The 25,025-nt window shown below is 48.5% G+C and overlaps 3 protein-coding genes across 3 annotated transcripts; 1 reads left to right on the top strand and 2 right to left on the bottom strand.

Annotated features, from left to right (window-relative positions):
- Positions 1-99: 99 nt before the first annotated feature.
- Positions 100-1,250, bottom strand: LOC131212326 (pre-mRNA-splicing factor ISY1 homolog). The gene is made up of 4 exons (XM_058206147.1): positions 1,182-1,250; positions 1,045-1,067; positions 814-974; positions 100-737 (listed from the first exon to the last, which is right to left on the bottom strand). Exons 1-4 carry the CDS (start codon positions 1,248-1,250, stop codon positions 100-102), a joined length of 891 nt encoding a protein of 296 aa, XP_058062130.1.
- Positions 1,251-2,902: 1,652 nt separating this feature from the next.
- On the top strand, positions 2,903-7,715 carry LOC131212324 (nuclear hormone receptor HR96). Its single transcript, XM_058206141.1, has 6 exons — positions 2,903-2,943; positions 3,084-4,221; positions 4,301-5,203; positions 5,885-6,094; positions 6,170-6,382; positions 6,441-7,715. The coding sequence occupies exons 1-6, from the start codon at positions 2,903-2,905 to the stop codon at positions 6,639-6,641; spliced, it is 2,706 nt and encodes a 901-aa protein (XP_058062124.1). The 3' UTR covers positions 6,642-7,715.
- Positions 7,716-23,076: 15,361 nt separating this feature from the next.
- LOC131212318 (5-hydroxytryptamine receptor 1-like) lies at positions 23,077-24,551 on the bottom strand. Its single transcript, XM_058206129.1, has one exon. It carries the CDS (start codon positions 24,549-24,551, stop codon positions 23,091-23,093), a length of 1,461 nt encoding a protein of 486 aa, XP_058062112.1. The 3' UTR covers positions 23,077-23,090.
- Positions 24,552-25,025: the final 474 nt, after the last annotated feature.

Genomic DNA, 25,025 nt, shown 5'->3' with positions numbered 1-25,025 from the left:
TAAAAGAAGTTTCCGTCTGTATTTGTTAGAAAACGAACGGATTTTTTGCATTATTCGACACAAAATTAAATCTATTTACATCATTCCTGATTCAGCGATTCACATTTGCTCATCGTCATCTATGCCATACTTTTTCATCAGTTCCAACTTCCGTTTTTTCAGCAGGGCGGCCTCGATGTCCTGTTGGCTAGGCACCGGAACGTGCGCAGTAAACCGCCGTGGTCCCAGCAGCCCCATCGGATCGTCTCGCACTTCTTTCTCGGCATCACGCGTAATGTACGCATCTGATCCATAAATATCGGGTTCGTCCTCAACTACCTCGGTGATACTTTCGGCACCCTTGGCGCTGTTCTGCTTCCACTCTTCCACCGCTCGCTGTACGGCAGCCTTTTCCGCCTTCTCCTCCAGAGGCAGTAGGACGCCGTCATCATCATCCCGATATCCGTAGTAATCTGCATCGATGTCTTTCATCAGTTCGGCACGGGTTTTCTTCGGCGGTGGCGGTGGTTCTTGCTCAAACAGTTCTCGTACTCCCGGCAAATCTTTAGCGGCACCGAAGTATTTGTAGCCACGGTTGCCCGGTACCTCGCGTCCATCGGCGTCAAACATTCGTGGCCCATAGCGCCGGTAGTGTGGTCCTCCGAGATCCGAGATTTGATTCTCCCAGTGCCGCTTCTCGCGTAGCAGCTTGTTAATCTCGTCGTTAAGATCGCGGATACGGAACTCGCCCAAACCGGCTATAATAGTGGAAGAGGCACGGTGGCATGAAAAAACACGCACTTCTTGAGTGAGTTCTAATATGAGGGCTCTTACCATTTTGTATCTGTGCTACTTTCTTTGAAATTTCTCTAATGATCTCCAGGCGCCACTTTTCGCACTGTGGCAGATCGGTGCACTCCGAGGCCAGGTAAGGCCGGCGTTCCTGTTTGCCGGTCTCCGTTTCCTTTGCCGCTCTCCAACGAGCCAATGTCGTCCTGTGGAAGCAAGCGGAAAACGTGTTAGAAAAAAAAACAAACTTCCATTTTGACGTTGATCAATACTCACATAGCCTTCTCTGCATTTCGTGCCTGTGGCGGAAAGGTAGAAAAATCGTTAATAACGGGGAATTTTGAGTAAAATGCAAACAACTTACCATTTTTGTGCAGAGCTAAGAAGCGCAATAAAGAAAAACGTAAACAAACTGCGTCGTTTGACAGCTGTCGAAAGGGTGGCTGCGTGCCAGGTGGCTGCGAAAAGGTGGTATAAGCCATATTTGACTTGTGTCATAAGTATGACAGTATGACAGTTGAGAAATGTTCCAGCGGGCAAAAACCGTCGTGCGACCTCTTTATAACGAGGATGTCGCGTCTTTATAAGCCTCTCCATTGGAAATTATAAAGAGCCTTTACCGCCTGCAACGCTTCGTTATAAGGAACGCTTTAACGATGTGCGTGTGTGTGTGTGCCCTATTCATCCGTACCCTACCCATTCGTATCACACATTCATACCCCACGTTTCGGATCTTAATAATACGCATCACACGACACGGGGTTTTAATTTTTAAACCTTTATTTATTATTCACGAAAGAAACACCATAAATAAACCACTATACCTACCGACACATTTTTCAGCCTTCCTTCGGCACCACAGCCCTATGCAGCACTGATTTATTCACGAAAACCCGCTGTTGGCTTCGGTCAGAGTCGTCACCTGAAAGTAAAAAAAGTATCAAAATTCTTTCGAATTGATCAAGCGATCGGTTTATTATACTTACTAAGCTGTGAAGAAACGATTTCGGCAGCTGCAAGAAGCAAAAGAAACAGATTAATTACGAAAAAATACGCCACTCTGCGCGAACATGACGAGCGATCTTTGATCACTCTGATCGCCAACAACACTTGCAATACTTACCAGATTCTTCCGGCGATACATTCTGCAGTCATTCGGCGAACTGTGAACTAAAAAATAACAACAAATTACATAAAATTCAATGCTTTTTAATATATACTTACCAGCAGCGACACCACCAAATTGCCTCCAAACTCCGCGATCAAAACAAACTGCGAACTGTCAGTTTTGGTGATACGGTCAGGTTTTGGTCAGGTTTTGGTCAGTTTTGGAGGATACGCATGCACCAAAAGGAAAAATGAGTGCGAAGAGCGAGGAAGGACTCGAAGAGTGCGAAGAGGGAGAAAGGAAAAAATATGTTCACAGGAGCGAAAGAAACGACACCACCCGGTATCGCGCTACGCTTGCGACGGCGCGTGTTTGTGGGCTCGAGGGGGAAGGAACGGGGAAAAATATCGCGCGACGGACGAATTTTCGAAACGCTTTGCCCGCTGGGTAAATACGCATTACACTGGGTTAAAATTTTAACACCTTTATTTCTCATTTATAAAAAAAAACATACTATACACTATACCTATATACACCGTTCTCCAGCGTCCTGCAGCACCACGCGGGGATATAAAAGATACTTTTGACAGGAATAAGCCATATTTTACGTGAGCAAAGTTAGCCATATTTAGCATGAGCTGGAAAGAACAACAACCCCGCACGCAGCCATTGCACAACAATTACGCATCCCCTTTCACTGACAGGCCCGAGGTTTGCGTCCGCAAAGGATTGTCTGTTTTCAGAGAGCACAGCTCGAAGGAGTTGTGCCTTAAATTAAATTAAACTTTCAATTGAACACCGCGGAGAATCATCGGTGCACAGCTCCTGGTGGGCCACGGTGAGCGAAACGGGAAACAGCAGTGCAGTGCCTTTGTAGCGGACGGTGTTTTGGCCGGTCAAGCGGTCGAAAATCCTCGCAATCGATCAGCTGATAAGCCCAGCTAAATGGGTGGGGTGGCATTGTTTTCCGAGAAACGAATGATGCTGGGTGCTGCTTGATGCTGTCCCCTTCCGGTCCGTGCTCCGATGAAGGACGGAAGGATCCGTGGAGGCGAAACCGACGAAAAGTACGGCAGAGACTACGCCATCGCGACAACACCTAACACCCAATGTTCGTGGCGTGAACGGGAAACCTGTGAACGAAAGATAAGCAGCGAATGGAAGATAAACCTTGTCACAACCCGTTTCCTATCGCACACATTCGCAGTGCGGACAGTGCGTTAAGTGTCGCGAGGGCGAACACGTCGATGGAGGAACCAACGATGGAGCCGACGATGGACAGCCCGGTGCCGGACGGAGAAGTGATGGGGGTCAGTAAGATCTGCAGCGTGTGCGGGGATAAAGCGCTCGGCTGTAACTTCAATGCAATCACCTGTGAAAGTTGTAAGGCGTTTTTCCGGCGCAATGCATTGTCGACGAAAAAGTTTTCGTGTCCGTTCAACGAAAAGTGTGACATCACGATCATAACGCGCCGCTTTTGTCAAAAGTGTCGACTCGTGAAGTGCTTTCGGATCGGCATGCGAAAAGAGTACATCATGTCGGAAGAGGACAAGGTGCTGAAGAGGAAGAAAATCGAACAGAATCGTGCCAAAAAGAGGCTTAGTGACGCGCAACCGGAAGGGGCGGCCGACGCGGGTCCGAAAGGCGTTGACTCGGAGGCGAGTAACGGGGTTCCGGTTAAACTTAAGCGAGAGAAATCTCTGAAATTCTTCGACGCCGTGGAATGCTGGAACAATTCATCGTCCTCCGAGTACTGCCCGACGGATCCCGGTCAGTCGAACGGTGGCGGTTCGGTTGACCCCTCAAACTCCTCGAACCATTCGATTGTTTCGAATGGCACGGCCAACGGGTTCCATCAGGTACCTTCACCGGCGGAACTAACCACCACTCCCGGTTCGTCGGTCTACAACCCGAACAGCTCCCTCTCGTCCGAGGCAGAACTGCTGACGGCTGCAGTTGCGTCGTTGCAACAACCGACACCCGCGAATGTAACCGTGGGGACGGCTTCACGATCGAATGGCAGCAGCACACAAGTGGCCGCTTGGGATGACGCTTCCCTAGCACCGGTTACGATCGACTCGAGCGCGGAAGATATTGTCAATCGAATCGTCAACTATCCGACGCGCGCCAGCCAAACGATTGCCTTGTTAATGAAGAGTCCTCGCGACGCGGTTTTTATCATGTCGAAAATCATCCATTCGCAGTGCGACGCGCTGAAGCTGATAAGCCACTTTATAGTCGCACCTGGCGATGCACTTCAGATAATCAGCAAAATAATGAACTCACCGTTGGACGCTCTGACCGTTTTTGCCCAGTTCATGAGCTCGCCGACCGATGCGTTGCAGGTTTTTTTCCTCTTCTTCTTATGCACTATAGAGACTTTGAGCTGTATTCGCCTAACATTCGGCTCTTGATGCGTTGCAGGTGATTGGAAAGATCGTCAGTTCACCGGCCGACGTGCTGACGTTTATGCAACAGCTAATGAACCAGCCAGAAGACGCGCTACAAATCATGAACAAATTTATGAGCTCGCCGGCCGAGGCGCTCCAGATGATCAACAAGATGATGAGCCACTCGGACATTGTGAAGACGATCAAAGAGGCGGCCGATACGTCTCAGAAGGATGACGAGGAGCCGTCGGTGGTGCCGCTGCAGCAACCGCAGCAGCCGAATCAACGAACGTTGGCCTTGGACGCACTGGAACCTGAGGATGGTCCCTCGGAGCAACATCAAATGATTCGTTCGTTGATGCAAGAATCGGTGGCTCTGGATACGGTTGCACCGATCAGTGCGGCCGCGTCGCCTTCGTCCACGTCCAATTACGAACCATCGTACCAATCGATGCTCGATCCGTTGCTTTCGAGCACAACATTGACTGGCGCCAACCATCCTCATCACCATGGTCAAGGTCAGTCCACGTCGCCTTCGAGTTGCTCGGCTGATATGGCTGACGTCATGTTTGCCTCCACCACCTTCGGACACGATCTGTCGACGGCCGCCGCGATCGTCGGACCACCGACGGACGACTTGGACATCTTTCAAGACATCGAAGCGAAACCGATCACAGCAAATACGCTGGAATCGGTGCTGATGCAAGCCATCAAGCTGGAGTACGAGGGCTACAATAGTGCTCCAATTGGTGCCGGGAGTGCGGGACAGCAGGCTACGTCGCACCATCACCATGGAACGGTGCTTGGGAACAATAGTATCGAGCTAAACGATGCTGAAAGAGCCAAACTGAACGAACTGATTGTGGCCAATAAAGCGCTCTATGCGCCCGTCGACGAGGATCTTGCGTCGCTCATCTCGGATGACTGCAGGATTAAGGTAACGTACATTGGATGGCTTCGTGTTTTGGTGTATTGTATAGAAAGTTTGTTTTCTTTTTTGTTGGGAGTTTTGTTTTATGCGGCCATATGAAAAAAGGGGTTTGCCGTGGACCAGTATCGAACATGCAGATGGTTGGGAATGCAACCAATCTGCGGTTATTTGCCCAGCTTTCTTAAATTTTTTATTAGGCCCTCAATTGGATGCCTCAACTGGTTTTATTGCAGTATTTGTCTTATCTGGCGACAAATCTCCTGCAGATTACGGGTACACTGCCATCGATTAGCTGCGGACGGAGACTGTTCTTTGCGCTCTGTAACGCCAGGTGATAATGACGGCCAGGCGAGTGATTACCAGCAACACACCTGTTCCTCCGGTGCACCCAAAATGTACTTAAAATCGATAGGCCGTTTTTAGTTGCTTTTTAATGGGAAGGCTTGATTTTTGTTATTTCTTTGCACCGAAACGTCCTACGGTTGCGGTTTTCTCTTGCTCTGAGATAACGGAGGTCGTTCACTATCAGTGGAGGTATTTTGTTGCTTTCGCTCACCGACATGTGCCGACGGATAAGCGCTAGTCATTGATTTTTGTTGCTGTGTTGGGATTAACCCTTACTCACGCGACAACTCACGGTATTGGGCAGTTGATTTACGTCGTCCAAGTTTCGCTTTCTTCTTGCAGAGCAACCAACCACAACAAGACCCGCAGCTACTGAAGGTGATCAACCTGACGGCCATCGCCATCCGGCGGCTAATAAAGATGTCGAAAAAGATCAGCGCCTTCAAGAACATGTGCCAAGAAGATCAGTTGGCACTACTGAAGGGTGGCTGCACGGAAATGATGATCCTGCGATCTGCCATGCAATACGATTGTGATAGGGCAACGTGGAAGGTACGTGCAGCCCTTGGATCGAATAAGTCTCACTGCTGTGGTCGCGTTTGTTTGAGGTTTACATTTTAATTTCAGATTCCGCACAGCCAGGAAGAAATGTCCAACATTAGGGCCGATGTGCTGAAGCTTGCCAAAGGAAACGTTTACCAAGAGCACGAGCGCTTCATTCGGACGTTTGACAAAAAGTGGCGCTCCGATGAAAACGTCATACTGATCATGTGTGCCATTACCCTGTTCTCGCCCGCTCGTCCCAAAACCATACACTCGGATGTGATCAAACTGGAACAGGTAAGTCATAACAAATAACTCAACACAGGATACTGATCGATTTAGCTTTTCTTCTTAGAACTCCTACTACTATCTTCTACGCCGTTACCTGGAAAGCATCTATCCCGGTTGTGAAGCACGGTCGGTGTTTCTTAAGTTAATGCAAAAAATATCTGAGCTTCACCGATTGAACGATGAAATCATCAGCGTTTACCTCAACGTTAACCCGTCCGAGGTGGAGCCGCTTTTGCGAGAAATTTTCGATTTAAAAGTGCATTGAAAACGCAGAATCGATCACCGTTTTAATGCTAATTTCTCGCTGTTTATTGCAATAGGCTAGCCCAAAGCTTAAAGTGGAGGCTCTTTAACTGTATTTTTGTTAGACACACGAGCATTAGATTGTCTCGGATGACCGGTATTAAGCATATTTGGTTTCCATACGCATTTCTCCTTAGAATTAAGATCCGTTTCCGTTATTCCGATTTCTATTGGAAGGGTATTACTGGCTCATGTTAATCATGCTGCCTTGATAGGTTCATGACATTTTATCAACCATTACTGGTGGCACTGGACAAATAATTTATACCATTACTCAGTTGCAACTCTGTTTGATTTGACAGTGACCGAAAACCTCTTTCAGTGCTCGTTTACCTCGTTTACATAAGTTTCGTTTCGTATGATACACTAGACATTAGAAGAGCTGATTTTCTGCATTCATGTTGAGATTCAAACTACTACACGAAGTGAATCGCTAATACCTACAACTAATTTGGAACGAAAAATGCGTTAAGAAATACTATCAAAAATTTGTACGTTAAGGTTAAAGTCAACCAACATTCGCTTTCTGGCTGTAGACTGTGAGAAAGTAATATACAGGTAAACGAAAGAAGTGATATCAAATATTGTCAACCTTGCCTTACAGCGTATTGTGATGCCTTTGCTCTTACAGCGAATGTACAATGTTAGGAAACGGATTTGGGGCGAGCTTTCAAATGAACATGAGAAAACTAGCAAACATAAAGACAGCGTGCGGTGCGAACGAAACGGAGTTCGTATGACTACAGTAACGTGATACGCTTAGGTTAGTATGAGTCGCAAAACAGATGCATCACTGGAGACAACCAACCAAAACAGACAAAAGTTCAAATTACGAATATAGAAACGAGCGGACGCACCGTCGTCTAATTTCGTTCTCTTTCCTATGCAATGCTTTAGCCGTTAAGTAGGTTAGGTATTTTTTTGTTTCTACTGTTAAAAGCTTTTACTGTTTGTTATTAACTGGTAGTTTAAATTTTTATTTACATCATTGTGTATCTAATAAGGTATGCGAATAAATAAATTATTGATGATAATGTGCATCTCACAAAACCCAATACAACACCTGTTTGTGTTTTGGTAACTTTGCAACATTGCAACACGATTTTTTTTTCTATTCGATAATGTCCACGCTGTTAGTATGTTCTGTTTGGTACCGGTAGCGCCATATAGTGATTTGAATTGAATTGGTTGAATCACCACGCGACTCCATCGAATCACTCGATGGAGGTGCATGGTGTTTCACCAAAACAATATTAATCTCCGGGCAATTGTGACGCTATCGGTCATCAAGTTCGATTCAAATCACGTTAGAAGGTGAACGCGAATTGGTCACGAATCTGAAGCATGTTTCAACGGATCCCTTTTTCCAACATAATCCCTCAATCGAAACATATTCTGCACGTAGATGTGTCACATGTGGGCACATGTGTAGATGTGGGCATTGTTAATCCGCTTAAAAAATTGCATTGCAGCGCCACAGGTCTGCTGGCTTACGCCTGTTTTATTAATTACTCTACTGAATGGCACCACTGAAGTACATCAAAGCCCACCGAAAGAATATTGTGTCACCCATAAATTTAAACGGTTGTAAAAACCCTCACAGTGCGATGGTTAGGTCGTGCCTTCGAGAAGCCCAAATTGTTATTACAACTGCTAACGAGCGGGCTCGTCGTGCTTGTACTTTACCAGTGTGTAATGTGGAACCCCCGGCCCGGCAGGGCGCCATAAGACCCTTATCAAAGACAAGATGCGTTGTTCCTAATACGATTACGCTTGCTGAACACACGAGCACGAACCGAAGGGCGAACATGTCACTTGCGCTAGGACATCGCCTGTTGTTGTCCTGTTCTCTGCCGAGGGCCGCAGGCGGCAGTCGTACGCGCAAATGTTGAAGGCGGACATAATGTGCGGAGATAGACTCAACGTGTTCACAATTTGTTACGACTTTTTGCCGAGTAACGGGCATTGGACCATTTCGGGGCATACTTTCCCGCTTTTTTTTGGGTATGAGCCTATGAAGATTTCATTACCACGAAACGATACAACAGATTGATGCAACGTGTTTCAGAGATACGGGAGTGGATGGAGCGGAGTGTCGTTAAGTCTATTTTATCGCCGTTTATTGAGAAGTCCAATTTTTCTATTAACACCACAGAGAGTGAAAACTTGTGGAACAAACGTATTATCCCGTACGTATGCCCTTCAGCAACCGTTGCGAAGTACAATGCTACCCGAAAGTCTCATTAACCCGAAATTTTAATTCGTTTCTTGAACCCACGCTATCAATTAAGAAGAGCTCCTGCAATGAGTTTTCAACCCACTGTTCTCTCTCTCTCTCTCTCTCTCTCACTCTCTCTCTCTCTCTCTCTCTCTCTCTCTGTCGCTCGAAATGATCCATGAACATCATTTATTAATTCGCCGCAAACGCCCGCGTCATCGAGTTTTCGAGCGCAAACGAATTAACCGTCATCATTCACACCTGCTTCTGGAGAACGCCTACGGGGCTCCAATTGTTGCTGGCGCCCTTTTTTACGCATTTCCAAAAACCTTACCTAATCAAGATTGATGACCGGCGATGAAATCTTCACAACGCACGAAACTCTCGGGGTCGAAGAGAAACGGCTTCATCCGAGCAGATGCTTCTTCACGGCACAGCGGCATCTGCAAAAGGTCGGCCAAAGATTTCTCCGGCCCTGGCCGGCTGGAGGTACTCCTTGTGAAAGTGGCCTAAGCACCCCGAAAAAAGGAAAAACTCCCAAGAAATGTGAGCTTACGAGTGCTGAGTGCAAGGGGCGCACTGGCAGCTGAACATACGCTGGCGTGTTCACACGCGGGCATGTAAGAAGCGTTGCACGCGCGCGCCACTCGCAAGCTCTGCCAGTCCGTGCCGAAATAAGAAAAACCATAAATTACGTAGCTCGTACGTGGCACGTGGCATGTGGCGGTGCTGCCCCGCGCCGCCGTTTGGCCAGCCCGGGTAGGCGGAGCGCCTGTCGACTCATAAATGTGCCAGACTCGCATGAATGTTTTTCTCCCGCCGGCACCGCGAATGTGAAATATGTGGAAAATATTTTCCTTTCGCTCAACTGGCTCCTGTCAACAGCTGCCACCCCCGGGAGAGCCGCGCGCTTGCCGATATTTGCATTCACAAATGGAAAGTCGGCGCGAAGTGATTGTGGAACGGAACACTCGCCGCGATGCACAATTTGGGGAATTGTCACGCCGATGGGTGAGCTGGCAGCCGTAACCGAGCATAAAATCGCGCAGCGCTTCGGTGCCGGGTGCCGGTAGACACTCTCAAAAATTGATCATGATTATTTAAAAACGATTTCCTGGAAACCCGGTTCTTGGTAAGTGCAACCATTTGCTTGCTGTCTTCCATTGCTTTGCCGTAAAAATGTTGAGTTAGATAAGCACGTCGTCTTTCGCAGCACGTTTTACAGCTTTTCACATAACCTCGTTTCTCAAAGTAAGCACCGTTTGACTTGACAGCATTCTTGTCGATTAGTTTCTTTTTAATTTATGTAAATTTTCTACGGGACATTTTAGTTTCATCGCAGCCGGTCGAACATAAAATTGGTCTTCTCTTCGTTCATTCTCTTGCCGTGTTTGAGAAGCTTCCGCTTCACCCCATAGCGTCTTGGGATACTCGTAAGCAAAGTGTATTTTTATTAAATCAAACGACGAATCCATTTGCAACCATTAAGTTTATGGCCCCGTTGCGTTTGATTGAGGCGCTATTGATGTTTTCACTGCAATTCCGGCACTGTGCCATTCGAAATGCAATCCCAACCCCGCCACGCACCGCAAGGAGTGCGAAATCGCTCTATTTATAACATACATTACCACTCGCTGAGTCAATATTTGTGAAAAGCATCCGAAAATAAGAGCCCCCGAAATGGAAATGCATCATAAAACCATCGTTACAGTGAGTTTCATCTTTTATGGAGCCAGGCCATCGCCATGTGCCAGGCCGAGGCTCGGCCGACATACACGGAGCAACACAATCTGCCGTATTATTCCCGTGGGACCGTGTGTCGGGTTTCACCAAACAGGGCTGGGAACATCGGAACCGAGCTGCTTCTCTGCTCCGGGCACCCGCCCCAACACACAGGGGCCCCCCATAATTGGGCACCGGGAGATGGGCGGAGTGCGACATAAATAACATTTCGTGACGGCCCATGTGCGGTGCGCAAATGGCAGGTCCGGCATCATCATCTCGGTTGCAGCACTCGGCGGCACCGACGGTGCAATAATTTAATGTCATATCACGTTCCGGTGACACTTCGCTTCGGGGCGCCAAAGTTTAGAAGGATTCGCCCACTGCAGGTGGCCCCGTTTGGGGCGAGGGTTAAGTGCCAAAGCTCTAGTGCACCGAGTACATTAGTGCAGGAAATGTTTCTAATATAAAATGGAAGATTACAAACGGCTCGAACTGGTCAGAAGGCTGGTCCGTCTGGGGGAACGTGCTCCCTAATGTACGGTTATGGTTCATGGGAGATTGCATCAAACGTACTGATTTTAAAGCAGACAAATCATTGATAAAATACCGCTTGCTTTAATATAAAACTCGCAGTTGAATAAAATTTGAGCGCCTCGTGGTCGGGATCTACACGCAGGACAACACAACGAGATACGTTTTCATCAGAATGTGTGCACTTCAATGCCGTGGGATGCTGTTTCCGTTGAATTTGTCCTCGCATTCGCCAGCTTATTGTGACTGGTGTCCGCCATTTCGTGACGACCTCTTCCGGACACTTCCGGAGCCAAAATCGTGCAGCTTGCGCTCGGCGCCGTGGCTGCAATTTTAAGACTCAATTAAAGAAACATTCCGTCGACATGGCCGCCCGAAGGCGTGCGGTAAATGTTCAAGGTTCGCTCGTCAAGGATGCGCGTGATCCGACGCGTGATGAAAGCTTTCCAGTGAGTCCTTGGGGCGGCCACAGCACGGTATTCGTCATTTATGTCGCTCAGATGATGGCATACCACATCTGCACCGAATTCCTGGCATCCCATATTAGTGGACGCCCGGAAGTGGATGCGAATGGATGCAGGAGATCCGGCCTGCGTCCTCGACCGATACCCGCTCAAGGATTAGCTAATGTAATTAGTTTCACGAAATGTTTCGAGCAGCGCGCCCTGTCGCTAAATGGCCGTCGCTGGCCAGCCTCATTTTGGGGGGGCTTTCTTCACTCGACCGGCTTCACCTGCCCGGTCCGAGGGTCGATGTCAGGGCCAAAAATTTAATCGACCCTCGTAGAGTGCCGCGGGCCCTTTTCTACAAACGCCAACATCGTGTTCAGCGGTGGACGATGGAGATAACCCAGCATCAGATAGCGATAAAAGCGGGAGCGCAAAACGAAAGCGTGTGAACGACACCACGGTGATGGCAAACGGTTCACGTAGACTCATAACAGCGCCCGGAATGCTCAACATACCGGAATGGGGTGGTGGCGAGTTTTTGGGATTAAATTAATATAAATGCATCACTGGCACGATTCGGTGGCAGCGCTGAGCCGGTAAATGTTTGTTTGAACTAAAATAAAATAATCGTTCATATGTGTAAAGTACTCGTTACACATATGAACGATTAAGTACTGGTACCTGTGTTAAATTATTCTTGTTTTTCTAATGTTTATTCAATTTTTTAAAGTGTGTAACAACATATTATTGGGCGCTAAAGAAACGAACGTTAAGTTCTTTCAATATCTAGTTCCATGATGGTAAAACATTTCTGAATCGTTATGTTATTAGTAAAAGTATTCAAACGTGCATAAATAAATAAAGTAACACAAGTAGTCTTAATGATTTGTAAGTTGAGTTCATATTGCAAGAAGAATAAGTAACGACACACAAATTCACCTGAGGATAACATGAAACACCTGCAAATAATTTCCAAGTGTATCAACATTACAGGAAAACGAAAAGGAACTACTTCTGTCTAGCCTGCGTGAAAAAGTTCCTTTACAGCGCAAACCGCTAAACCGTAAACTTTTCCTCTTAGTCTTACAAAATAGGGACAACAACGACAGACGCAACAACGCTCGAGACGCATTTTTATGCTCCATGCTTTCGGAACAGGGTGCGATCGATGATGGTTTGCGTTTGAACACGGGGCACTGATTGAAAATGTTCACTCCCTGGCCCTCCTTCGACGGTGGCGTCCGAGGCCGGGAACGAACCATGCGGTAAATGTGTAAATCCACCCGCCTGCCACCATTCCTCTTCGTTTGCCTCCCGCACGGAACACGAAGGAGGCTCGTTGAGGTCGCTCCCCTAGGGAAAGTTTTGCGCGACATCGGAGATGAAATAAATCGTACAAAAATCCTTACTCCATGTTTCGTCGTCGTCCTCGTCGGGATATCGATGGCGGTGTCCTCGGGAGGGGCGACGTGGCGAACTTTGCTCCGATCGAGGCCCACCGGATAAGGCCAGTTAATCTACTTGCTAATTGAATTATTCAGTGTCTCTTCGATGCTCTTCGATGCTCCCGCGGCTCGAGGCACCCGAGGCTCACCACCACAGATGCTGGCGGGTGATTGCCTTTTTCCTGCAAATAACTCACTTCCTTTTGCGTGCTGTTTTTTCTTTGCTCTTGCTCCCCTTTTAGGCACTCCCGTGTAGTATCGGCACAGACATTAAGGAACGGCGCTGAGCATGTCCTCGCACTCCTCTTGTGTGCGCTCGACTGTGTCCCGGGCCAACACATCTACTCCGTATCAGTTTCAGCGAAGCGCGACGACCTTTGCTTCCGTTATGCTGGCCCCGACCTGGCCCCGAATGCCCCGATGCCTCCAATCGAGAGTCCACGAGCCTGAGCTGAGTATCAAACATACATGGTCTGAGGCCGACAACGCCACCAACGGTAGGCCTCCAATCAGTGGCGAATGTTAAAACGTATTAACATTAGCTCGTGTGTGGGTGCGTGCGTGCGGGTGTGTAAAGTCTGCCTTCCATTATTCCATTATTCAGCGTTTCCGCCAGCCCGGCCGGGTCGGTGGGTCGGTTCTTGGAAAAAGATTTCGCGGCCACCATATCGCGGATATTGTTTGCTTGGTTTTCCGCCGTTCCCTGGTGAATTCTTCCGGCGCTCCCTAAACTGTGGCAAAGTGTTAACGGGAGTCAAAGGCTTTGGCGATGAGGGGGCTTTTCGAAGCTTTATAACTTTGCGATGGCGTCAAAAATCGTTACTGTTCAAAGTTTACGATCTCACTTTCGGGGCTCCCGGAACATTAGGGACGGTTCCGGAGCTAGGGAGCGTTCCGTCTTTGGCACGGCTCGTTGGACATTCTTTTCGGCTCCGGTCGGTCTTTTGCGGTGGCTTTCGATCAGTTTCCCCCAACAATATAATCGATTTCGTGTTCATCCCTTGTTCTGGAGATGGTATTAATTTTCTGCCCGAACAAACGCTTCGATGACGAAAATTATCGATTACCGGCGAAGTTTGTTGTTTGTTTCAGCTCCAGCTGCCATCGATGAGGTTTTCCATCCGTTCGAGTGATGGCTCAAATTATTTGCTGATTTGTCCTATTAAAAGAAAGTTGTCCCAGCAGACTATAAGGATAATTTCTTTTGATATAAAATGACGTAAAATGATAACGAAACTGCGTTCTCCAAACATTCCCAAAATAAGCAAAAATAGCAAATGTAGATCAAGAAAGTTACTAAGAAAAGATGGTAGAGTAAGTGCCCCGACGTATCTTACACATTACGTTAGTGAAGAACTCGAAAGACAAACATTTAATCGTTGACTGTAAAAGATCACTATGAAAATCATCGGAGGAGTTTAGATTCAGGTATACCATTCCTCGCTTGCGCTTTCTGTTTTATTATTTTACGACTTTTGCAAAATTTCAAATCAACTTGCTCAAATCATTTAATAAATATTTATCAGAACAAAATGTTAAAGCTAACCTTAGATTACAAATAAGCATTAGCTTACGTAAGTTTCACGAGGAAAAGTTTCAATGATTAAGAGCCCCGAATCGTCAGCGTTACCTTCACCAACCATGAGTAAGTCCGTTCTTGGCATTTGCCATGCTGAGCACGAAATACGACAGTTCCTAATGTCGCATTCGCAGTTCGGCCCATTTGGAATGTTTGCGATTTTCCCTTCGCTCATTTGTTCTTGGCCGAAAAAACTTCGAAACCACACTCGTCGCGATAATGGTTTCCTTGGCGGGTAAGTTATTCGAGCATCCGCACCGCCGTCCGATAGCAAACAGTCGTAACTTAATTGAGGTAATTACTTTAAAAGGGAAATCAATTCTTCGCTATCGGCACTAATTCGCTTGCCAGGATTGCTCACGTAGCCGGGACCGTGGAGTGTGACCACCGAAAAACCGGAAAGGAGCCAGCAATGTGGGGCGAATCCACGGGGAAACTCAAGCACCGGCGGAAGAAAAGTCCACATCAGGCCCAGAGCAGAAGCAGGTTCTGGTTGCTGTTACGTCGGAAGAAAAAAATCAAATTAAAATGAAACCCAACAAAAGTGAAAAACAATGCGGGACGCTGTTCCGGGACGCGTGCTGGAGCAGCCACTCTCCTCGGCTCTGATGGTAGCCTAATTTTTCTCCGGAACGTGATTTCGTTTTTGAGCAGAAACCCAGCGTCCCCGTTGCCAGCCCTCGTTACGTGCACTTCAAGCTGAAGATTAACGTGACACGGTGCGAGTGGGGCAGAAGGTTGGCGCAAACTCGGCCAAGAATGTGGGAACCCCTTAAGCAGGGCAACCGAACCCAAAAACAAGAGAAAGTTAAAATTAAGTATCCCAATTTCCGTTTGCCGGTGTTTGCCCGTGCCCCGGGTTTCGCTCGGAGCAGCAGCTGGCCCGAGTGCTCCGGCGACCACTTTATCCCGTGATTAATTAATGTAGGTAAGTCTGCCCGGATGGGAGGGCAAGCTTTATGCCCGGTCTCGCGCACTGGGGTCGCCTAAAAAAGGTACAAACGTCGCTCCTGTCAGTCAGTTGGCACCGTCTTCGGAGGCGCCAGTCTAATTAACTCTCAAGTTAAACCACAAGCCGGCAGGAAAAGGGCTGTTAAATTTCAAACAAGATACTGATACCGACTGGTGGGCCGGATGGGTTCTATTTATTCGCTGGCCCTTACAATGACCCAAGCACAGAGAAAACAACATTTGATAAGGATGATATTTTGCACAATGACCAAATTGAAGCCAAAGCATCATCGATAAACTTTGTTATTGGCCGTTGTAGAACTCAATCGTCGGCACTCATCAAAATGAAGCGCTATCGAATAGCATTGTTCAGCTTTCATCGAACCCCACGGCGAACATTGATCTGGCATCAAACTCCAAGAGTGCCTTCGCTTGCTGTTTCAACCGAATTGATAGCAAAACAGTGAGCAATTCGAGTTGGAGAGTCCTTGAAAGTTGTTCGCTCGTTGATGAACGATTTCGAGAACTTGTTCGGTGCAGTTAGGTCAGAGGGACCATTCCGGCAAGGCTCCGTGCCCCATCTGCACCGAATCGTCCTGGCGCTCGAAGCGCAGTGACTGCAGAGGTGCGAATGAACGGATTCGGTTTTATGTTTATGCTCGGTGCAATTTTACGAGCGTAACTTTAACCGTCAACATTGATGCAGCAAAGTGATTACATTGCGTCGTCCCTGCGACGATGGGCGACGTTGCGAGGATGCATTCGATGCAAAACACCTCAATACTTGGTCCCCTGCCATCGAGGTGGACGATAAAATATGGGGCAAACAATAAAAGTGCGGTCATTAAAACCAGTCTATTAACCTGCGGTAAAAGTTACAAGCACACGATGCTCTGGGTGCTGGGTGCGCTGAACCCCTTCGGTTTTACGTGGTTATCGTGTAAGATGAAAGTTGGAAACATCCGTTTTCATCAAGCAGTAATTTAATTAACAATCGAAAAAAAACGACTGCACCGTTCGTTCCACCGCAACTGGCGAAGGTTTATGGAGAATTTAAAAGGGCTTTACCGTTTACTTCAGGGTTTTTGGGATGGCGTTGATCATCAAACAATTAAAACGCAAAAACTTTATTAGCTCTCATGCTTCGTACAGCCAGCAATTGTTTCATTGGACTTTTCACCTTTTTATGTTCTTGAAGAAACTAATAAGGTGAAACAATGTGGTTGCCCCCTGTGAACAGAACAATCGGCAAAATAAAACCTCGCCAAGGCTCATAAAATTCTTCATAAAACTCCATCAAAAGAGTTGCTTCAAAGGATTGCATGGAACAAAAAATCAGTGGAAACAACACAAAGTAAGTCCGAGTTGTTGCGAAACAAAGTACAGAGCAAAACAAAGAGCACGCCACAAATCGTCCCACAGAAAGGATCCCGCCGCCGGAGCAGGTTCATTTGCTTTCCATCAATCAAACTGCAACTTTCTTGTTGTTGGTCGAATTATTTTGTATGTTTTACACATCTTCCGGGGCGGGCAGCAAATCGTCTTCGCGAGGCAACATGGCAACTACACGAAACAAAGTCCCCACAATGTGTGTCCTACGATTGCACGAAACCATAAGCACCGACCCTAAAACGGAAAAGTAACCGTCACGATCCGAAACTCCCCTGGCGGGGAGCGGGTGCAGGCCAGAGACACGCTCGAGTGGAACCCTCTCTACCTCGAACGGGCTGGGCTGTATGTTGGGTGGCAAATCAACAAGTTTTTTTGTGTGATACTATTTTCTTATCTTGCCCCTGTCTCTCTCGTTCTCACTCGGTATGTTCGCTTTGGTTGCCGGCGGCGGCCCGGGGCGGGTCGGACTGCCAGCTTCTCCTGCCTGTGGGTGGGCAGTTATGGGAAAATTATTCCGCTCATTTCCTTCGACATTGTTGCGTGCTGGAAAACGTTCCATTCGCACCCGTTTTCCCGAGACCGGATCGGTACGGATCCGGATGCCGGGGGCCGGCTCCATGGTTGGAGGCAGAATTTTGGAAGCAATTTCGCTCGTTGTGTGTGGCTGTGTAACATTTGGTGGCAGAACGAGACTTCCTGCGGCGTGTCGGTTGCTACTCACTTCAGAAGAGAAGATTTTTCTTTGTCCAACAACCGCCAACGCCAACAAGAGCCCGTTCCAGTCGCACCCCCGCCGTCCCACTGGGTTCCAGCTGATTGAGGTTCGAAATCCCGCACGTAAAATCTCAATCACTTCGCGGGAGCGTCCTGTGAAGCAAACGAATCCCCCGGCCGAGGGACTCTCGGTAACAACAAAAACTGTTTCGCATCGTTTAAGCGAACGTTACGTTTGCGTGGTTTGATGATTTAATTTATTCTCTGACCCCACTTTTGCATGTAGAATATTTTGTGACCCCGTTTTCGGTTAGCTTGTTGGGCGGTAGCGAAAGTGGATTAACCTGTCTCGCAACAGGTGTTGAGTGTGATGTCCGTGCACCATTTAGAATGCGTGAAACATTCTGATTAATGCAAATTCCGTTACTTTGCACATGACTTTGGTGCTTTGCATAACATTTCGGAAGCTATATTCGTTGCCAGCTTATCGAACCAAATGAGTTGGGTGTCAACTTAGAATCTGGCTCAGAACGAGTTTCAGGTGACAGGAAGAATCAGGAAGTGAAAATCTCCAAGCTAATACGTCATACTCAGCAGCTAAGCTTATCAATCTGTTTGCCACAACACTTATCGTTTTCGATTTTTTTTTATCAAATAAAATATGCAAAACTTTCCCTTTAACACCTTGTTTTGATTCAGGATCATCATCAGGATTGTTGATAGACTCAAGCCTCATCCATAGTGATGATTGAATGCACAAAATCCACTTTATTCTTTCGACGCTCCAAATGTTGCCGAGAAATTAGCCTAGGGCTTCTACTAAATCTTTTTGAGTCGACTCGACGATTATCCAATACGATCTACTGTATTTTTCCTACGGTTTCAGGTGTTGGTACTGTTTATAGACATCCCGTGACGAGGATGGTCTTTAAGGCTTGTACAAACACGTTTAAATTCAGAAACCCTCTTTTAATGTACTAATTGATGGCGTAGAGTCCTTGTGCACTCTCAACATTCGTTCAAAAATTTACTTTGCTTTTAAACCTTCCAAAAATAAAAAGCCAATCACTGCACGATACTTGATTTTTTCCATTGTAAAAAAGTGCTGTGACATGTCGATACTATTTGACTTGTAAACAAAATTAAATGACCGATTGTAACTTCACCTGAAACTTCACATACGCTCATATGAAGAGTCAACAAACAAATCAATCAGTCAACCGCAAAGCTTTTTGAACATCCCGGGATTTCATTAACTTCAAGGTACAAAAATGGGAGAATTTGGAAACCCCCAATTGAATGAAATTTCATGAATTAGAACATTTGCCGATTCCTTTCTCTCCTTTATGTCGCCCGAGGAGTTGGTACACCAAACCAATTAAGATCCCGAACCCGAACATAAAAAGACAAAGAGTTCCAAGAGTTCCGTGTTGATTTCCTGACTGTTCGAATTGGGGCAACTACAACCACAGAATCACATATTTGCCGTCTTCTGGATCCTAAAGTTCCAAAGATTGTTTTCCACAGTTCCTCGCAAAGACTGTGTACAAATACATCGCATCAATAAAGGCACGGTGAAATGAACAACTCGCGTTGATGATGAAATGCTAATAATACAGCGAACTGTTGTAATTCTACAAACATGATGATTTTTTTGTTGGTTTTATTAATTCGTGCCTTTTCGGTACACTTTTTGTGAAACACACCAGCAACTCGAGTTCATTAACAACACAGTTGTGCAGTTGTTTGTACCCTTGGGGGTTGAAAAACAACGTAGAACCGCCATCATTAATCTTCCTCATGCGTAACAACAGCATTTCGCCATTACGCGCCTTCTCGTGCCACATACACGGTGCGCGGATCGGAAAATTTAAATAATTTCCATCAGCAGCGTCGGGACATTACATTAATTTCTGTCAATCATAAAACCGGGCACAACAGCAACCTCCGCGATGGCGTCACGTACCGCGCGTAGCACAAATTGGCACCGTGGGTGCCGACCCACGGCCAACCATTCATCAACATCGATCAACCCGGTTATGTTGTGCCCGGCCACGGGATGCACGTACCGCGGAGTATCCTGTCGGAGTTGGCGGCGTCTGACGTAACGACACTGCCACGTGCTCCAGCCCTATGACGTTCCCGATAATGGAGAAAGGGCTCCCGTGCGCGGCTCGGTGTTTCGAACCATCAATTTATTGCTAGTGGCCACGACGCCCACCACCACCGCCCCGCGAGGCTCTTATCGAGCAGCACCTGGCAGTAATTTTTCACACTCCATTACTTCTCGCGCACAGTAAATAAAGAAAAAAAAGCAAACGAGACACCCACGGATCTGCCGCCGTTGGTTATGTTTTACGACCGAAGCAGGGCGCTGGAACGGTGGTTTACCATATCATACCGTCGGTCCCTGGTGTGGCTAGGGCCGTTACCTACGCCCACCGCCGGCCGGTTGGGTGGAAAGTCAATTTTGGGCAGCCGCATTCTTTCCTTCCCGACGCTACGTAACGCGACGCGGAAAGAATAAAGTTAAACATTGTTTTGTGTAAGCTACGGCGGCGAGCGGCGGCACGAACTGCCCGGAACCGGAACTGGGTGGCAAACAAGGTGTACGATGGCGCGAAATTTAATTAAATGAAGATTAATTTCATATTTATCAAACTGCGTGAGACGCGTTCCGTTCCACGTCACGGCGCTAATAGGACGAGAATTATGGTCCCAGTCGGGGAGCCGGCCGCGGAGGACGGTGCGCGCGCGTAAAGTACGTCATTTGATTAGGTTGTCGCACCGATCGGAGGGCGGCCCAGCAGGCCCGGCGTATGTTCCGGTGGTGATAAGGAATTTCTTTCACGGTCCCGTGCCGGTGTCTCGTGTGTTTTCTTTCGGTTTTTTGTTTTATCTTCCCCGTTGCGCCTTGGCCGGTTTGTTTGCCCGTTTCGTTCGCGGCATAAGTCCACCGACGGGCCCAGAGATTCCAGACCCGTTGGGTGGCTTTGGGGGAAGACTCGATAATAATAATGAATCAACGCATAATGGGTGTCTTACTGGAGCAAGTACATAATTAGCTTCTATCTCGGGGACGGTGAGGTTCCGGAGTTCCCCGTTCGCATCCACTCTGCGAGGGACTCCACCGAATTGCGGTTCGCTACAGAAACGGAACTCTGATTGGCCTATCGGATGATTGGGAGTTTCTTTTGTTGCCGGAACACAGCCCGACGCGATGCCGACCGATGAACACGTGTCGTCGGAGAAAATATGTTGCCGCAGCAAGCGGGCTATTAGTTCCTTCGCAACTTCGTTCGGCTGGATTCGTCTCCGGTGCACAGATTGATTGGCACCAAGGCGTTGACTCAAACGATAAAATCCAAATTGATGATAACAAACCATTCAAACACAGGGTGTTTCATTAACGATACCTAATTTCAATTTTTTATAAAAACAGGGCTGAATCTTTTGGCGGTATAATTTAAATAACTATAATTTTGGCAGTATAACTATAATTTTGGTTGCAGAAAATTGAGAAATATAAAAAAATTATTTCCAAAATGGTAGGTCACCAAATCATTCGTCAAAAGCACATTTCATTGAAGATCATTTTCACCTCTGTGGCAACGAGTGACTGTTTGATGCGGATTTTGGCTGATCGGTTTTTCGGCGAATTGAAGCTGAGAACTAGGACTTGGGTGTTTCGTTTGAACAGGACAGCGCTACGTGCCATACAGTGACAGCCACAATCAATATTTATATTATGCGAACAAACCAGCAGCTATTGACAACCATAAGACCCAAATTCAAGTTGCAATTCACGAAATAGGACCAGATGCAATCGAAAATGAACTCAAAAATACATCGACCGAATGAGCTACGGCCAGGCCAATCGTGGTAATTATTTTACCAAAATTGTTTTTCACAAAATAAATGGAAGGAATGAACCTTTCAAATAAATGTTCAACAATTAAAAAATATTCAGCCGTTTTTGAAATCATGTATCGTAAATGAAACACCCTGTAGTAGCAAGAGATATTTGAATGAAGTTTCTCACACTTTCCAACCAATAACCGAGCGGAAGAAAAATGCAAAAGCAAACCGAAAACCCTTCTCGTTCCGATCGATTCAGAATCGCCATTGTTTGGTTTGTAGTTTATTTGTCTCTGCTCCGATCCGCACCGTAATCGGTGCTTCGTTTCGCTACACACGAGGAAATGTAAAAAACTAAAACAATATATTCGTACACATTAGAACTAACTAAACTGAGTAGATTTTATCTTACATTTTGGTATACGTCCACTGCGCTTCCACTTTTTCTACCGCTTCCGTTCCGTTTCCGCTCTGTTTGTGATTTATTGTGTTCTTCGTTTCCTGCCCTGTTATCCTGTTTCATCGCTCTGCTGTGTATGTGTTTCACATTCCGCTCTGCATTAGTTTTTACTCTCTCTTTCTCTCTTTCTCTCTCTCTCTCTCAAAATATCGGCCCTCAATATCGTCCGTTCGACAGAATATCAGTATCGGTGTAGGGCTCTAGGGTTTGGTGGTTCCGATCGGACCACGAAATTGGCCCGCGGGAAGAAAAGGGAAACAACCCCACGAAGGCAGACCAAGGCCGGAAGCGGAACTTGTTATCGGAACCGTCGGCTGAACTTGACCTGACTGTCGGGCGACCGGATCACACGTGCCAATTGTCACACTGGCGCCACTACTTCCGGTCTCTGTGTGTTTCGTAACAAAAAAGAAAGGAGCAAGCGAATCCGGTGGGCCTTTCGCGTGGACTGGCTTAGAATGGCTTGCAAGGGGTCCACAGGATTAATACTGTTTTTGTGTTTTTTTCTTTCTGTTCTGCTTCTGTATAGGTTTCTCTCTGTGTCTCGGTGTTCCATTGTTTGCGCTACTCGCGGATCTGGCTTATTGTGCGTTTTGTTTCGTTTTTTTCCCGTATTTCGTACACACAGACACACACAAGTGCGAGACATGGAGGGGTTTGGACTAATTAGGAAAAAACACAGACATGCACACATACACACACACGTACAATACACACATTCACAGTACACACATATACACCCGATATCGAACCCGATAGCCGTCGACGCGACGACGGCTCCTCAAACATCGATACGAATAGTTTGCCTCGGTCCACCGAACACCAAGGGAGGGACGTGCTGAGGAATTCTGAGGTCCTTTTTCGGGCCAGTGCCATCGACCGAAAGACCGTGGCCAAATCCAAGCCGCCCATTCGGCCCTGTGTCTCGCAGGTCCTAGGAATGGGGCGAATGAGAAGCGCTCGCTCGCAGTGCTCGAGGGGCTATGTACAGACTGGCTACACCTTAAGCTAAACACTTGCGCCGGCTGCACCGCCGTGATTGTTGCGCGCCCAGACTTTGCGTCCTGGGGTGAGACCAACCCACAGCCTTCACAGAAAGCTTTCGCGGGCCCCGCCGTCGTGCGTGATGACCAGCCGCTGCGACCCCGGATCGCCGTACTGGCTGTGGTAGAAGTCCTCGCGCATCATGTGGTTGAGGCTGGAGCAGCGGAAGTACAGGATCTCCTGGAACGGCTTCCGGAAGTCGCGGTTCAGCGTGGCGTAGATGATCGGGTTGAGCAGCGAGTTGGCGTACCCGAGCCAGAGGAAGAACGACGACAGTGTCCGGTGATCGTCCTTCATGAACGGTCGCACCAGGGCGAGGATAAAGAACGGCAGCCAGCAGATGGTGAACGCGGACATGATGATGCCGAGCGTGGTGGACGCTTTCCGCTCTTTGGCCAGCTGAAAGCGGAGCCGTTTGTGCTGCGGCGAGCTGGTCGTCGTCGTCGTCGTGGAGGGAGCTCGCGTACCGAGGATTGTCTTGCCACGCTCCGCACCTCCGGTCTGGTGGTTCCCGGTGAAGGGCAGGACCTTTTTCTGCTGCTGCTGCTGCACCAGGGTCGCCCCGTTGATGGCACTCTCGAGCCGCTTCTGGGCTCGCTTCTCCTCCATCACGATGCGCCGGGCCGCCCGGAAGATCTGGCAGTACACGAACAGCATGACGGCGAGCGGGATGTAGAAGGAGCCGAGCGTGGCGTAGATCTGGTAGAAGAAGTTCTGGCACACCGAGCAGGCCGGCTGCCCGTTGATCTGGTGCTCGTTGCCGAGGATCAGCAGCGGCGGCAGTGAGATGCAGGCGGCCGCCAGCCACACCAGCACGATGCAGGCGATCATGCGGCGGGGCGTGCGCTTGACCCCGTACTCGAGCGGCTTCGTGATCGCCCAGTACCGGTCGACCGAGATGGCGCACAGGTTGAGGATGGACGCGGTGCAGGACAGCACGTCGAACGCGACCCAGATGTCGCAGAACACCTCACCGAAGCGCCACTCCTCCAGCACCTCGTACAGCAGGGCGGGCGGCATGACGAGGAGCGCCACGCACAGGTCGGAGATGGCGAGCGACACGAGCAGGTAGTTGCAGGGCCGGCGCAGCTTGCGCACCAGGCAGACGGCCACGCACACCAGCATGTTGCCGATGACGGTGCCCACGATGACGGCCAGCAGCACGATGCTGATCACGATCGTGGACGGGCTGACGGGCGTCGGCGGCGACGGCGTGGCGGCGTCGGCCGCCTCCCCACCACCCACCGGCAGGTACGGCGAGAGCGACGTGGTGACATTCGCCTCCAGGTACGCTAGAGAGCTCAGGTTCGTGGCGCCGTACAGCAGATACGGCTCGGCGGCGGCGGCGGCAGCGTCGGGATCGAAGGCGGCCGCGATCGTGGACGTGGCGCGGCTGGGGCTGGCGGGGCCGCCGGCGGCTAGCAGCAAGTTGGACAGGGTCGTGGCCACGGTTAGCGCGAGCGGGAGGTGTTTGCTGGCAGGGGCGACGAGTCCCACCGAATCCATACATGCAACTGGCTGGCCCAGACCGGGGAACCTCTCTGGGGGGGCTACTCCTTCTGAGGCTCAAGCCCCCATCCCTCACTGGGGCGGTGGCTCCGGAAGTTGCGGAAGTTGCGGAAGTCCCCCAGAGTAGTCGTACCGGTCGCCGCTCGCTCAGATCCCGCGTGTCACTGCGTGTAGTGACCGCGAGAGACTATCGATTCGGGACGTTCTCATTCTCACCCCCCCAGGGGGTCTTAACGTGATGACGTCACCAGGTCACGGCCCGCTGTGTACGGCTGCCTTCGGATCGGCTCGCAGAAAGTGGACCCCTCGGAACTTGGCTCAAGTGTCATCGAGAGGCACCAGCACGGTCGTTTCCGGTGTCAACCTGAGCCACTCCAGCTCGGCCACTCGGTAGTATCTGCGAAGCGACAGGAACAGAGAGAGAGAGAGAGAGAGATCCGTGTCAGGTTAGAAACGGACGTCCGGGTCTTA

Source organism: Anopheles bellator, chromosome 2 (genome assembly GCF_943735745.2).
Source record: "Anopheles bellator chromosome 2, idAnoBellAS_SP24_06.2, whole genome shotgun sequence".
Lineage (NCBI taxonomy): Eukaryota > Metazoa > Arthropoda > Insecta > Diptera > Culicidae > Anopheles > Anopheles bellator.
Note: the sequence above shows the minus strand (reverse complement) of the source record. Positions and strands in the feature narration are given on the sequence as shown.